At 38.8% G+C, this 15,799-nt stretch overlaps 1 protein-coding gene across 4 annotated transcripts in view; it reads left to right on the forward strand.

Annotated features, from left to right (window-relative positions):
* med14 (mediator complex subunit 14) overlaps positions 1 to 14,297 on the forward strand; it is a 37,043-nt gene extending 22,746 nt beyond the window's left edge. The window contains exons 21-31 of one of the 4 annotated variants that reach the window (XM_004911772.4): positions 1,959 to 2,228; positions 2,497 to 2,643; positions 4,357 to 4,465; positions 5,207 to 5,332; positions 6,887 to 7,069; positions 7,776 to 8,011; positions 9,387 to 9,560; positions 10,133 to 10,240; positions 10,572 to 10,697; positions 12,069 to 12,258; positions 13,670 to 14,297. In XM_004911772.4, the coding sequence (XP_004911829.1) occupies positions 1,959 to 2,228; positions 2,497 to 2,643; positions 4,357 to 4,465; positions 5,207 to 5,332; positions 6,887 to 7,069; positions 7,776 to 8,011; positions 9,387 to 9,560; positions 10,133 to 10,240; positions 10,572 to 10,697; positions 12,069 to 12,258; positions 13,670 to 13,743 (1,743 nt within the window). In that variant the 3' untranslated portion in view covers positions 13,744 to 14,297. Of the gene's footprint in view, positions 1 to 1,958; positions 2,229 to 2,496; positions 2,644 to 4,356; positions 4,466 to 5,206; positions 5,333 to 6,886; positions 7,070 to 7,775; positions 8,012 to 9,380; positions 9,561 to 10,132; positions 10,241 to 10,571; positions 10,698 to 12,068; positions 12,259 to 13,669 lie in introns of all 4 variants that reach the window. The other 3 variants (XM_002932793.5, XM_004911773.4, XM_004911774.4) reach the window with 3 other exon arrangements.
* The last annotated feature ends 1,502 nt before the right edge of the window (positions 14,298 to 15,799 follow it).

A 15,799-nucleotide genomic window follows, 5' to 3' on the forward strand; every position in this document is an offset into this window, starting at 1 on the left:
CTAACCTTTATACAAGGCAGGGAAATGTAGGGTTTACATGTCCATTAAGAACTGGCAGTTGGGCAGCCCAAATATGCTGACTATGGTTTTTCCAGTGCAAAGTTCAAGTATTGGAGATAAGCTTCTGACATTACATGACGGGTCTCAAAATATGAGGTTATAACATATATATATATATATATATATGCTGAGTCCTTCGTTTCTCTCCCCCTTCCTCTCTCTCTCTATATATATAATCTCTAGAGAGGAAGGGGGAGAGAAACGATGCACTCAGCACTCACAGGATTTGCAGAAAAATTTAAAAACATTCTTTAATGTGAATATCAACGTTTCAGTCACATCTTGGGACCTTTTTCAAGATGCCTCATGCAATCCAAACCCCCACTAAATACACTGAGAAATTTTGGTGCCAAGTGATATGGCTGTTACATCACCCACCCCCACCCACAAAGTGCATAAAACTTAAAAACATAACTGTCAAAATCCCACAAGATCAAGAAGTACTGCAAATAGAACCCTGTTGAGCACAGAAACAAATACAAATTGTAACAAACAGGTGGCTGGTGAAATGTAGCAAACCATGTACCAAACATTGTAACAAAAATTGTAACCAAAGAATGTGGCAACGAGAATGTATTAAGAGCAAGGGACTGTAGTTGCACAGGGCTAGGCACAAATACTTACAAAGGAGACGTCCAGGGAAGTGCGCAGTTTGCCATGTCCTAATGGAGTAGGGAAGTAGAAGAAGGGCGTGTTGCCATGGTAAAGCGTCCATATAAGGAGGGGGCCCTGGTGGCAGACAAAATACAGTGGCAAAGATTATACTGTGTTATACTGACACGTCACTTGGCGCCAAAATTTCTCACAGGATATTAAGTGGGGGTTTGGATTGCATGAGGCATCTTGATAAAGGTCCAAAGATGTGACCGAAATGTTGAATTTTTCTGCAAATCCTGTGAGTCCTTTGTTTATTTATATGGTGGCTGCCTATATATATATATATATATATATATATATATATAATTATGCATAGAAGTGACGGCACACGCAGGATTTTCACACATTTATAAGTGTGTTATAGTATGCTTGCTTGGCCTGGGATAGGGCAGTATTGAGGCACACCATAAGAAATTTATAGTGGAGGAAGTCAGCTTTAACGCGTGATTTCCTCCAAATGCGCTCAGCAGATCGTGCACAGGAGCGCAGAAATCGCGTGTGAGGGTTAAGCCAGGGACGGGGATTGCGGGCACGACTGCGTTGGGGCTGCAGGGGGGCATGGGTGTTAATTGCAGATGATAAAATTGAGTTGTAGGTATTTACCAGTAACTCAGGATCAGAGGAAGCACAGGAGGAGGAGAGGCTAGAACTAAGAGAGTTAGCGAGAGCAGTTATATCAACCATTCGCGTGTTGCGAATCAGGGTTTTAGGCTGAGAGTTAGAGGGAGAATGAGACATGTGCGAGATAGAAAAGGAGATAAGATGATGATCTGAAAGAGGAAAAGGCTCACTGTTAAATGTAGATAGATCTAGATTTTTAGAAAAGACCAGATCTAGAAAATGACCATCCTTATGGGTAGCTGTATTAGTCCATTGCCGGAGATCAAGATATATATATGTGTGTGTATATAAAATTCTCCTAATACTTAGTAGAAGTTCAATTTTTGATCTGTTGGTGTGCTATGCCTGTTTCTTAGAAAACAAAGGGAAGACTGCATATAATCAGTGTATTTCATGTTTATTGTATTAAAATATTTTGTTGAATTCAACATTATTTTCTTTATAGGGTGTGATAATTTTCTGAATTTTATAATGCATTGACTTTTTGTTTAAAATCTGTGTAGCAAATTTGATGAAATTCCTTTTGTCTTAAACTGTCTTGATCCTACTGATGAGACATTGAATATGGTTCTAACCTTGTTTTTTGGGGGTGGTTTTACATAAGTGTTTTTCATCTCTAGGTATTATATGACACCCAAGCTCCATTAACTTCTATCAACAAACTTCCAACTGTGCCAATGCTGGGACTCACCCAGCGAATAAACACAGCCTATCAGTGCTTTTCTATCCTTCCTCAGTCTCCTACACACATCCGACTGGCTTTCAGAAATATGTATTGCATAGATATTTATTGTAGAAGTCGAGGTGTTGTAGCCATACGTGATGGAGCTTACAGTCTCTTCGACAACAGCAAAATAGTGGAAGGCTTTTATCCTGCTCCTGGGCTAAAGGTATTGTGAATGTTCTTATGCAGAGACAACATTTTTTTTTCAAATAAATAAGTGACCAACTGAATCTTGTAGAAGTATACCTTTAGAAAGATTTAATAGAGTAAACAAAGTAAACCAAGTGATAATGTTAATCTTGCATGTTGGGCTGTCTTTGCAGTTCTGTTTCCTATATCTGTATTGTACTCAGTTTGTTACATGTAATATAAAAGAATTTATATCAATGCCCCATAAAACTGGAAGTAACAATTATCCTCCTTTTTGTCCACAGACTTTTCTAAATATGTTTGTTGATAGTAATCAGGATGCACGTCGACGATCAGTCAATGAAGACGACAATCCACCATCTCCTATTGGAGGTGATATGATGGACTCCTTGTTATCCCAATTGCAACCACAAGGGCAGCAAACACAGCAGGTATGCTTACTCCCCTGAACGTTCTTGCTTAGTTACGTTGCGTTCATAAGAAGACTCATTGAAATTGTGTATATAAAATATAATAAAAATCATAAAATAATGTACCCCTGCTTTAAAATATGAGGAGCTTCATAACCTCTATAAAAGCACTTGACGTTAAGTTAAATGTCTTTGTCCAGTACATGGTGATGGAATTGTAATAATTTTTAACAAAAAAGAGAAAAGTTTAGTCTGAAGGTTGTTTCCATCATTTACAAAAACAGGATGATATATAACCTGTTTTAACGTCACATTATTGACAACCCTCACCCATAAATGTTCTGTGGATATAAGTTTCTCTAATTCAGGTGTGACATACCACAAAGGGGTTCTGTCATGATTTTTATGATGTACTTTTTAAGTACATAAACTGAGATTAGTTAAAAGTAAATCTGTTTCCCAAATGTGCCATTTCATTAAAATGCATTAATTAAAGGGATTCTGTCATGATATTTTTGTTACACTTATATTTTTAATATAAATTACACTGTTTACATAGCAAATAATTCAGTCTACCGTTTAAAATTGTATTTTTGAACCAACTAATATATTTTTTTTTAGTTGTAGTATTGGTGTGTAGGCAGCCACCTGATTCTGAGCTTTATAAGAAGCCAGAACTGCTTTTAGATAACCTATTGATTCTCCTGCTCAATGTACTTTTAAGGGCGACTAATCATTGCAACTTTCCCATCATAGGGTACTGTATAAGTCGCTGCAACTAATCGCACAAGGTTTTAGCTGCACTGATTAGTCGCTACATGTGTCTTTGCCTTAATACAGCCCAAGTCACATAGTAGCTTAACAGGGTTTCTCCTGCACCCCCAAGTGACTTTAATCGCTTACCTTTTACCCTGGGCTGGTGCCCCTGTTAGGAGAAAACCACACCAGCCCCGGGGTACCTGCAAGCGTATCCTCTTCCTCCTTCGTGCGCATGTGCAGTAGAGTGAAAATCCAAACTTTAACAAAAAAAATCGGCTTTTCGGTCTACTGCGTGTGTGCTGGCCCCAGGATTTTGACAAAGAAGGAAAATGGAAGCGCTCACTGTAGGTAAGCGATTAAAGTCACTTGGGGGTGCCTAACATTTTGGCACCCCCAAGTGGCTTAGCGTTTCCTTCTCCTTTAGGGCAAATAGCACATGGGGCAATTCACAGTGTATGTTAGCTGGCAGAGAAATGTCTAAAGCCGTCCTAAATTATTTAAAGATAAATAGGCAGTTTGCCTGTTAATCTGCTTACTAAAATTTAGAACAGTACAGGAATGTTATTAGCTTGTTGGAGGCAGTTCAGTTCAGGCAGCTGAATTCTTCAGCAGAAGTGGCAGGGAGCTGCTATCTTGCTGCCTTCCCATTTTTCTGCTGATCGGCTGCTGGGGGGGAAAGGGAGGTGGTGATATCACTTTAACTTGCAGCACAGCAGTAGAAAGATACTTAAGTTTGTCAAAGCAAGTCACATAGTTGTGGCCACCTGGAAAAGTAATGAAATCGCTATCCCTGTGTCAGATTTAAAAATTTAAATATAAAAAATCCATTTGCTCTTTTAAAAAAAATGCTCAAGCAGCACTATTAACTGATGCGTTTTGAAAAAACATGTTTTCCCATGACAGTATTCCTTTAATAACTCTTCTCATAATTTGTTACAATATTTAAAATTTTGACTTTTTTTTCAAATTGAGCAGTTTACAAAGCAAATGGGAGCATCAGGGGCTTATCCACTAACCTCACCGCCTTCTTCATACCACAATACAGTTACGCCTTCTCCATCAATGATGCACTCTCAGTCTCCAGGTAAGAAAATGTTTTCAAGACACCCAATGTCAACCGGATACCTGTTAATTTAGTTGATGTGACAGTATAGGCTTTGCTTCGTTGAGTTAAGTTAATTTGTATGGGTTATTGGAAATTTCCAGCCAATATTTAACTGCCTTTATTTACATATAAAGGAAACTGTTTGCCTTCATATGTATGGTAGCCATATGCAGTGGCCCTCCGATATGACATGAAAGAGGGGAGTAAAAATATTTTGATCTTTATGTAGCATCCCATATTGCCACCTAGGTCCTGTGATGCTATACATAAACAATGCACATGAATTCTTAAAACACAAAAGCAATATGTTTTTTTAATCTCTTGGTTTTATTTACCAACACTGGGCAAATTAACCCAGGGTAGTATCCAATAGTGACCAATTAGTTTAGTCAGCTGTAGCTGAATAAAAAGCAAAAAATGAAATTGGTTGTTATGGGTTACTGCCCAGGTGCAAATTTACAGCTAAATGAGTCCTACCAAGACCAGACACTAGTAAGATTTTTGGCAAATGTGTTATACCAGCTACCACTTTAAATGTCTATTAAAATGAATGGAGGTGGAATACTGTAACTGTAATACAATAAACAACATATTGCGTGTACCACTGACTACAGATCAAACAAGTAAAGTACCCATTATTTCATCTCCGTATTTTAATATACTATATTGCTTTGTTACTTAAAAATTCTTTATACTAATATTTACTTTTATTTTAATCAGGAAATTTGCAAAGTTCACCTAGTGGTGTACTTAGAGCGCCTTCTCCTGCATCCTTTGGCCCCACCCCTTCTCCGTCTTCCCTTGGAATTTCAATGGTTCCAACCTCTAACTTTGCAAGTCCCCATGGTAAGTTTGCTGCAAACTAAAAAATGTTATAATTCCCCCCCAAAAAATTTTAAGCTATAAAATGTTGCATAAATGTTTAAACTTGTGTACTTTCTTTAAATATCATTGAAAAACTTTGCGTGTGTATATATAAAATGTGTGTATGTATATACACACACATATACAATATATATCACATATTACCTGACCAGAGTTTAGATTTTACTTGAGTGTTCCTGCACATGTGCTGGCTGGGAATAGGGTATATATAAGTACGATTTGGAAAGAATATATTTAAAAAGTGATGTTCTCTTCACATTTCGTTAATACAGTGTATTAAAGAGCATTTTTCATATCTTTGCTTGATCTTTAAATTCAGTTTAACAATTTAGGTTTATAGACAGCTGCAGTTGAGATTAACATGCAGAAGTTCTGTGCACATAGGCATTATTATTATTAAGCATGGTACACTACACAGCGGGGTTCACTCATTTTCAGTGCAGTAATAGGACTGATGAAAGAAGGCCTGTAGCCCTTTTATTCCTTATGAGTCTGCCTAAACAGTCTCATGCTGAATGTTAAACATCGCTAAGGTGTTTTTTAAAGGCTTTACTTTAACTTTAAGGATTAACAGTAATCTACTGTGCATTAGAAGATTTAAATCAATGTGCTTTAGTCTTACTCAAATTTGGCTAATGCTGCTCTGTGCACTTTGGATCACAACCTGCCCTTCTGCAACCCCACGTCACTGCTCTCCAGCTATCCTTGCCCCTCTGAACAAGTACACCCTGTTCAGATTGTCCCACCAATTTACCAGTTACCTGAACTAGCCTCATTCTGCCACACACTGTCCACACTGTGCCACTGCTGTGGCCCTGCTCTCTTTACTCATCTGCCTGCATCCTGAACTTCTTGCTCTGCCTTCAAGCCACTTTGGTACAGATAAGGAGGCCAGTGTTGGGTAGATAGTTGGAAAAGCCTAGCAGTTGCACAGGATGGACAGTATGTTGGAAGAGAGGTAAAGAAGGCAGTATGGCTGCGGTATAAAGGAGCAATTTTACTTGATAGCACTTTAAGCAAGACTAACCTTTCATTGTAAGCTTTATTGTGCTAAAGCACAGTGATTTGTATTATCCAAGAACTGTCAGCGGTTGGGTTCATTGGGGTTAGCGATTGCAACAGCCAGGGAGGAAATCAATATTCAGCTCCATTTATCTGTAAAATGGTATAGAATAAATGTGTGGATGTAAAATAACTTGTAGGGTGAACATCCTCTTTAATGCAACTATACTGGACACACACCATTGCCATCGGTGGTAGCAAAGAATGCAAGGAATAAAATGTTAACACATATCATTCGTAGCACATGAGTGTCACACAAATATCATTTTTGGAATTTAGTATAAAATGACTATTTTCATTTTAGTCAGCCCAGTAGATTGAGCAGTGAGTGAGCCAGAGAAAGCGGCCAGACTTGATTAGTGTAATCAAGCAAGGATTTGTTCTTGAAAAGCACCATGTGCTTATTTCTAGTAAGGGCTGGTGTAGTAAAATCTAATTTTGCAACTTGCACAGGTGCACTAGACCCTAGTTCTCCGTACACCATGATGTCACCCAGCCAGCGTGCAGGAAATTGGCCAGGGTCCCCTCAAGTATCTGGTCCTTCTCCAGCAGCTCGTATGCCTGGAATGTCACCAGCAAATCCATCTCTTCATTCTCCTGTCCCTGACGCGTCTCACTCCCCTCGTGCTGGAACAAGTATGTTTTAGTTCCAATTGTGCTTTGTTCAGAAATCACACAGTTTGTCCTAGTTCCTTTGTCTTTTACTCATTGATTCATGTGAAGAAGTTGTACTAAATGTTTTCCCACAAGTGCAGACTTCTTGCATACAAAGTCCTAGAGCACTGTTTACTTGGTCATAAAGTAAAGGAGCATTGCTGGATAGTCCTTTTTTACCGTATTTTTCATATAATGTATGTGCATTATGTATTTTTCAGCTTGTGCTTGACAGGGTATTGACATAGATCAACACTATTGAAGGTGGCAGTTTAGGCAAATCCTGCTCTTGTGCAAAACTACCAACTATCAGTAGTATAATTGATAAGAATACATGAAGAAATAAACAGTGGTAGCTGAAATCGCTTTGGTGTTTCTGAGATGCCTTCTTGACGGCGCTTGCACCAGTTGGAACTTTTCCTATGTATTGCAATAGAAACTGATGTAACATAATTTTGGACACTGATGGTATTCCTCAGAAGCAAAGTGACAGGCAAAACACCCTATGTACTTTAAAGTTATAGCTATTCTTCATGGGGTGTGACTACCTAACTTTTTTTCTGTCAATGAGACTGCCTTTAAAAGTTTATGCTGTGTTATATTATGTGCTGTGCCTGGCCTACTTGCTCTTTTAAATAGTGTTTTGTAACACAAATCATGGTCAGTGCATGCTTTTTTTCCATCCTAGGTTCTCAGTCAATGCCCACAAATATGCCTCCTCCGCGTAAGCTACCTCAGCGATCTTGGGCCGCATCGATTCCTACAATACTCACTCACAGTGCCTTGCATGTGCTTTTACTGCCTTCTCCTACACCTGGATTAGCCCCAGCATTGGCAGGCAGCTACCTGTGTTCCCCTCTTGAAAGGTTCTTGGGATCTGTCAATATGAGACGACACCTGCAAAGGATCATTCAGCAGGAAACGGTACATGCATCCTATTTAGGTCTTTTAAAGCAGCACATGTTTTTAAGAATCTGCGTTTTTATAATTGTACTTGCTATAAAAGTAGATCTGCTGTGCATAGCGGAAGTGGCAGTTGCATTATCCTTGGAGAGGTTTCCGTATTCCTTATGTCGTATGGGAACTGTTATCCAGAATACCTGAGGTTTTTCAGATAAGGAAGGGGTTTTCCTGTAATTCTTATCACCGTACCTTAAGGATAAAGACACACATAGCTACTTGCCATGGCTACTAAACGCCAGAAAATACCCTGCCATGGACAATACTGCAATGGAGAGTTGCCTCTGCTAAAACAGTTATTAGTAAATGATCAGTATTTTCTATTTCTGTAGCTGTGAAAAGTAGCTGCTACTAGTAGCTGTGTGTGTCTTCACCTTAAAGAGGACCTGTCACCCTAAAAAAAATAATTTGAAATTCTTTTCTATTGTGTTTGTTAAGCAAAATAAACTTCACTTACATCATATAAGTAATATAAATCTGGTTTCTTCAGTCCTGGAATTACACAATCACAGTAAATAGGCAGGTGCCATTTTGTGGACACTGTTTATAAGACAAGCTTTGTATCACCCCAAAATCTTGTTTATGTGCCAGAATGGGGAACCAGATGCCCATGTCCATGCACTGGCTACACAGTTAGATGGTGAGGAGGGAGGGGGAAAGAGTGAGCTGAATTGAACGTTAAAGTACTTGTCTGCCCCGCCTCTATGCCCTTGGGCCAGGCAATATATGATTGACAGCTGGGATTTTTAAATGCCTTTATAATGGGTTTGGATGTGTTAATATAGAAATGAATTTGGGTTTCTTGTTGAATTTGAAAAGGACTTTTATTATACAACTTTTTATGTCTGGGTGACCGGTCCACTTTAAGGGCAGTGGTACATGAGGAGGTTAGTCGCCCCAGCGACTAATCTCCCCGCAATGCCATCCAACTGGCTAGAGTGTAAATCGCCGGTGGGATGGCATACGTGTCGCTGCGATGTCCCGCAGTCGCCCAAAGTTGTCTTAAGAGGGCACTTTGGGCGAGTGCGGGAAATTGCAGCGACACGTATGCCATCCCACTGGTGATTTACAGGTTGAAGCCTAAGTGAGTGTGTATACCTTAGCCTTCAATCACACACATACATATATATACACACACACATCCCACAGACACACGTTTTAGTCAAATAATAATAATAAAATAGTATCTTGTATATGCCAGAGAGTTTGATTTAGCCCAGAGGGTTTGATTAAATCATCCTGTTTCTTTTTATTCTTCTTTATATTGTAGGCCTATATATATTATTATAATTGTTTTTGTTTTGAGCTAATTGTTTTTCTCTTTTGCTGTCAGCTGCAGTTAATAAATTCCAATGAACCAGGGGTGATAATGTTCAAAACAGATGTATTAAAGTGCCGTGTGGCTCTTAACCCAACTACCAACCAAACTTTGCAACTAAAAGTTACACCTGAGAATGCTGGACAGTGGAAGCCAGAAGAGCTTCAAGTTTTAGAGAGGTTCTTTGAGACCAGGGTATGTCTTTTTAAGTTTTTTTTCTTCTGGCAGTTGATTTAAAGGAAATGTAACACTAAATTTTTTAAGTAAAAAAGCTATTCTACCCTCCACCAATAATTGCCCTATCCTGCAAACCACTTATTATTTTAAATGCTTTAATAGAAAATACCTGCTAAAACTTAGCTTCCTGTCAATTGTACTATGGCGATACGGCAAAGGAAGGAGCTGCATTCACTATGCGACGATCGGCTGATCGAGCCTAGCCTGACTCCTTCCTATACAGAAAGAAGGTTAGGCTCAAACAATCGTTCGTCGCATAGTGGTTGCTGCTCCTTCCTTTGCCATAGTTCAATTGACAGGAAGCCAAGTTTTAGCAAGTATTTTCTATTAAAGCATTTAAAATACTAAGTGGTTTGCAGGATAGGGCAGTTATTGGGGCAGGGTAGAATAGCTTTTTTACTTAAAACATTTTAGTGTTACTTTTCCTTTAAACACACAAGTATTGATTTTTGGCTTGTTACCATATTTTGTGTTGCCTAATAATTTATTTTGTGTTGGTCAGTAGTATAAAAATGACTTTTCTCATGCAGGTTGCAGGACCTCCATTCAAGGCAAATACTTTGATAGCTTTCACCAAGTTATTAGGAGCACCTGCGCATATCCTCAGAGACTGTGTGCATATAATGAAGCTAGAACTGGTAAGAATGTTAAATTATTACATGCTTATTTCTGCTCAAACTGTTTACAAGTTCCTAAGGGTAAGGCTAATGCAAGATATTGCTGTTTCTGTGCCAGCGTTTAACATCTAACCCCATGTGGTTTGTCCTGTATCTATACTGACAGACACTGCATCAGCCTGTGTGCAGAAACCATAACAGTCAGTCCAGACATAAGATTAAGTGAATGGGGCAATCAAACACAGGCAGAGGAACAGCCACGTCTGGCATTAGCCTTAGCCCTTGAAAAGCCAGTGGTTAGTAACCCTTTACTGAGATGGTTAAATATGTATTAACAAAATGTCTTATTTAGTTTCCAGATCAGACAACCCAACTGAAATGGAATGTGCAGTTCTGCCTAACCATCCCACCTAGTGCACCACCAATAGCTCCATCGGGAACTCCTGCTGTAGTACTGAAATCTAAAATGTTGTTTTTTGTAAGTATCTCTATCTGTTATCCAGAAAATTGAATATGCTTCTTTAAACCAAAAGAAATACCTGTTACCTTTCTACCTACAATATTGCAAACACAACCCCACCAACAAATAAACCCCCTTAGCCATTACTACTGGTCCACATAACTAGGACCAACGTCTCATAAACATATAAATATACTTCTATTTTACCACAAAACTGTTAGACCACTTCAGGGTCACCGCTGCTGGAAATAAAAGCTAAACAATGTTGTGATTTTTTTCTTTGAGGTATCACTTTCTGTAATTTTGAGTTTTGACTTAAACAGCAGCTTATATAGTCTTATAACTGTGTGGTTCAGCTTTACCACACAGCCAATGGAGAAATAGCTCCAGGCTATGCACTTGTCTAGGATAAATACCTATAAAACACTTAACTCTGGAGCGCCCTCCTCTGTCCAGACTTCCCCGATGAGGTCTTATGGGGTAAAATCATCTGGGAAGTCTGGACAGAGGAGGGCGCTCCAGAGTTAAGTATTTTTTGTTTAAACCGAAGCACAAGGTATCTGGAGTGGGCTATACATTTCACTCACACTAAAAAATCGTTTTGTAGGATAAATACCTACTGGATAGTAGATACTAATGTTACACATGGTAAGTATATTGGCAGTGAACTTTTACCAGCCATGTATGTTGTCTTGGCAAGTACTAATAAGACTTATCTTTTGGATACATGGCAGAAAAGCTAGTGCTGAAACATTCTTTGAAGGAGAAGGAAAGTCTTAATCACTTGGGGGTGCCAAAATGTTAGGCACCCCCAAGTGACTTAAATCGCTTACCTTTTACCCTGGGCTGGTGCCCCTGTACGGAGAGAACAGAAACAGCCCGGGGTAGCAGCGATCGCTTCCTTGTTCGCTGCACGCACATGCGCAGTAGAGTGAAAAGCCGAACTTTGAACAGAGAAGTCAGCGTTTCACTCTACTGCGCATGCGCCTGTCCCGGACATTTGCCAGCAGCACGAATAGGAAGGAAGAAGCGCTCGCTACAGGTACCCCAGGCTGGTGCTGTTTTCTCCTAACAGGGGCACCAGCCCGGGGTACAAGGTAAGCGATTTAAGTCACTTGGGGATGCCTAACATTTTGGCACCCCCAAGTGACTTAGACTTTCCTTGTCCTTTAATCCCAAAGATTCCACTATTTTTGCAGTTCTTTATAAATAGCTAACCTGAGTACTGACCTATAAACGACACCTTAGCCACAGCACAGCAAGTCATATTGTGCATATTTAAGCAGTCTATAGGGATATAGTTTAAAAGCACCTTATAATTTAATCAACTACCTGTGCCTATTTATTCAAAAGGCTGATCTGTTAAAACCTTTTGCTTTGTGTCCACAGCTTCAGCTAACTCAAAAGACTTCAGCTCCAACAGATGCTTTCAGTATTATTGTTCCTATTATTTATGATATGGCATCAGGAACAACCCAGCAAGCAGAAATCCCTCGGCAGCAGAACTCTTCAGTAACGGCTCCCTTAACAGTTAGCAATATTCTGAAAAGGTTTGCTGAGATGAATCCACCACGGCCAGGTAACTTGGTTTTTCTAATGTATTTTTAGGCATTCCACCCATTTGAGATTGATTTAGCTATTCAATCTCAAACTTTACTAACTCCCCTTTTCTCCTCTCTGACCACAATCTGCTCACATTTCAACTCTCTAACTCCCTCCATACCTGCTGCAGTCCCTCAAACATACACATAACGTGACTTGCAATCCCTAGACATGTCACATCTCTCTTTTTTTATTTGACTCTCTACTCTAATATCTCAACCGTCTCCTGTCCTAATCAGGCTTCTTCTGTCTGCTACAGTACACTCACCACTGCCCTTAATGAGCTTGCTCCTTTCAAGACAAAGCACTGCTCATACCAAAGCCCTCCAAAGACATTTATGTAACTTGCACGTTGCTGTCGCAAATCCTGGTCAAAATCGGACTTCAGCTGCTCTCTTATAATACTACCCTCTGCCAAGCTAAACAACCCTACTTCACTGTAGTCATTAACTCCCTCTCAAAAAAAAAAAAAAAAAAAAAAAACCTGCAACTTTTCTCTACCTTTAACTCTTTGCTGTCCCCTTCCCCACCCCCTCTTTGTACTTCAGTCACTGCTCAAGATATTGTAGAGCACTTTAAAAACAAAATTGACACCATCTCCGCTCCGTAATGTATTCTGGTGCCAGGCTCATACACCTCTGCAATTGCTTCTCCTCTGCCATGCCACTCTGCCAATCCCTGCACTGGCTTCCACTACCATCCAGAATAAAATTCAAACTGAACTTATCTCTAGATACCAACCAACCTGCATGTTACACTATTCTACTGACCTGCTCCTCAGCTCCTCTCTTATTACCTCCTCACACACTCTCATTCAAGACTTTGCAAGGACTGCCCCCCTTCTCTGGAATTTGCTTTCACAGTCTCAGACTTCCTCCCAATCTTTCTGCCTTTAAAAGATCTCTAAAAGACGCATTTGTTTAGAGAAGATTACCTTCCTTTTAGCACAACCTCAGGAGGTTGCTAAAACTATTACCCTGTGCTACATCTTTTGGTTAATTTTGATCTTGCCAATTCCCAAACCTTGTGTCTCAACCCCATATCCTTATGGGCAGGGTCCTCTCCACTTCTTGTATTGGTTATTGTTCGCTTTATATGTAATTATGCATGTCCAATGTATAAACCCATTTATTGTACAGCGCTGGGGAATATGTTGGTGCTTTTTAAATACATGTTAATAATAATAACAGCATTGCCTTATTTCACCTTAATGTAAAAGTGTATAGATAGATACCGGTATGCAAGTCAATAGTAGACTCTACAGTGTTCGAGTAGTGTTTTCTTTAGACAAATGCAAATGAGATACAATTTTGCCTTTGTTCCTCAGCAATGTGAAATGTAAAATGAAATAATGTGGTTTCTATAGTCTAATTTTCTCTCTTTTGTAGGTGAATGTACAATATTTGCTGCAGTACGAGATTTAATGGCCAATCTCACATTGCCTCCCGGTGGTCGACCCTGAACACTATTTCGCAGTTTGCAAAGTTTTTCCTCAGACTCTAACTATGGATTAACAAGAGACAATTTGCCTTTGGATATTTTTATTTAAAAGAAAAACTGGCAGATATTTTCTCAGATGCACTTCATCTATATATATATCTATAAATATATATATATAAATTGTTCAAAAACTTAATTTTTTGTATAGTTCTCTTGTTGTATAGTGTGTTTTATTACAAACACATTTCAAGCAAAATTGAAGACTTGCAAGTATCCAGTTTCAAAGGAGCAGATTTAATATTCTGTTTTATACTAAGAGGATTATTAAAATGCCAAACTGTTTTGTTTATGTAAATGTGTTTACTTTGGTGTAAGATTTTTTTTAAAAGAATAATTTGTCATTTTGAATACTGTAAAACTGTGACAAACTTTATAATGAAACTGTATTTTAATACGACTGCTTAAAGTTCTAACATGAGTGTTTTAGGCATGTTGTGAACATGTCCTAAAAAGCAATATTTAATAAACTAGGTAAAGCTATGGTGTTCTATGGCCATAGAAAGGGGGATACTACTATTCCATGTTTGCCTTTTCTAACTTTTTATTATTGATGACAATTAGTGATGCTAATAATTTGATAACCAGGTCCTATGTACCCAAAAAGGCAAGACAGATTACCAGTAAATTCAGGCCTATATTTGTTACATCAAGGAAATGGATCAAACATGGTGAGAAAGCTACACATGGTTCTTCTGGAGAAAGCTGTTGAAGCTCTCTCAAGGTTTAAGCCAAATACAAATATATTTATCTTTAGAGTAATGTAATTCAATGATGCCTTCTTTAGTCCACAAGATGCCCATAGCATATTCTAGTATCCTTCATGCTGTAATAAGTATTTTTGTCACCATTGCCTAGACTTTGTGCAAGACTTGCACCATTGTGCAAGACTGGTGCAATACTTTAATTTTATTGGGATTCACTTATCCAGTGATCCCCAACCAGTGGCTCAGGAGCAATATGTTGCTTCCAGTGGCCTCAAAGCAGATGCTTATTTTTTGAATTAGGAGGCAAGTTTTGTTTGCATAAAAACAGTGTAATTGCCAAATAGAGCATTCTGTAGGCTTTTATTCAACATAGGTGCTATCAAATAGCCAACTATAGCTTTCATTGGCACCTCCAGGAACTTTTTTATGCTTGTGTTGCTCTCCAAAACTTTTTCCACTTGAATGTTGCTCACTGGCATAAGAGGTTGGGGATCCCTGCAGTAGACACTGTTAAAATCATATTGTTTTGTGCCCTGTAAAGCTAGTATAAAGGGGTGGTTCACCTTTTAGTTAACTTTTATTATGTTGTAGAATGGCCAAGCCTACGTAACTTTTTAATTTGTATTTATTATTTAAAGTTTTTGAATTATTTACCACCTTGTTCTAACTCTGCAGATTTCAAAAGTCACACCCCCCCCCCACAGCCAAAAGACTATTGCTCTGTGAAGCTACAGTTTAATTGTTATTGCTAATTTTTAGTACTTATTTTTAAGTCCTCTCCTATTCATATCAGTCTTTCATTCAAACCACACCCTGGTTGCTAAGGTAATTTGGATCCTAGCAGCCAAATAGCTGCTGAAATGCCAAACGGGAAAGAAACTACAAGCAATAAAAAATGAAGACCAATTGCAAAGTGTCTCAGAATTTTACTCTCTACATCATACTAAAAGTTAACTCAATGTTGAACAACCCCTTTAATAGGCTTTGGACTGCTCCTCTTTAAGTATCTACACTAGACACTGCATGATGGGCAAAATATGGAATTTAGTGTAACATGAACAGCTGGGAGCAACACGAAATTAGATTTTCTCCATGTGAGTAGCAAGAAGCGTGTGCAGCTTTAATTCTAATAGTGCCACAAATTCTCTGCTGGATTGAAATCAAGGCTATGTCTAGGTCATTGCAGGACATTTGCCTTTTATTGAGCCACTCCAGAGTTACTTTGGATTTCTGTTTGTGATAGTTGTTGTGCTGACAATGGAAAAGCCTATCATACTTTGCCCTAGTGGAATGTGCCTTAATTTTGTTAAGCAG

Source organism: Xenopus tropicalis, chromosome 2, assembly GCF_000004195.4.
Source record: "Xenopus tropicalis strain Nigerian chromosome 2, UCB_Xtro_10.0, whole genome shotgun sequence".
Classification (NCBI taxonomy): Eukaryota; Metazoa; Chordata; class Amphibia; order Anura; family Pipidae; genus Xenopus; species Xenopus tropicalis.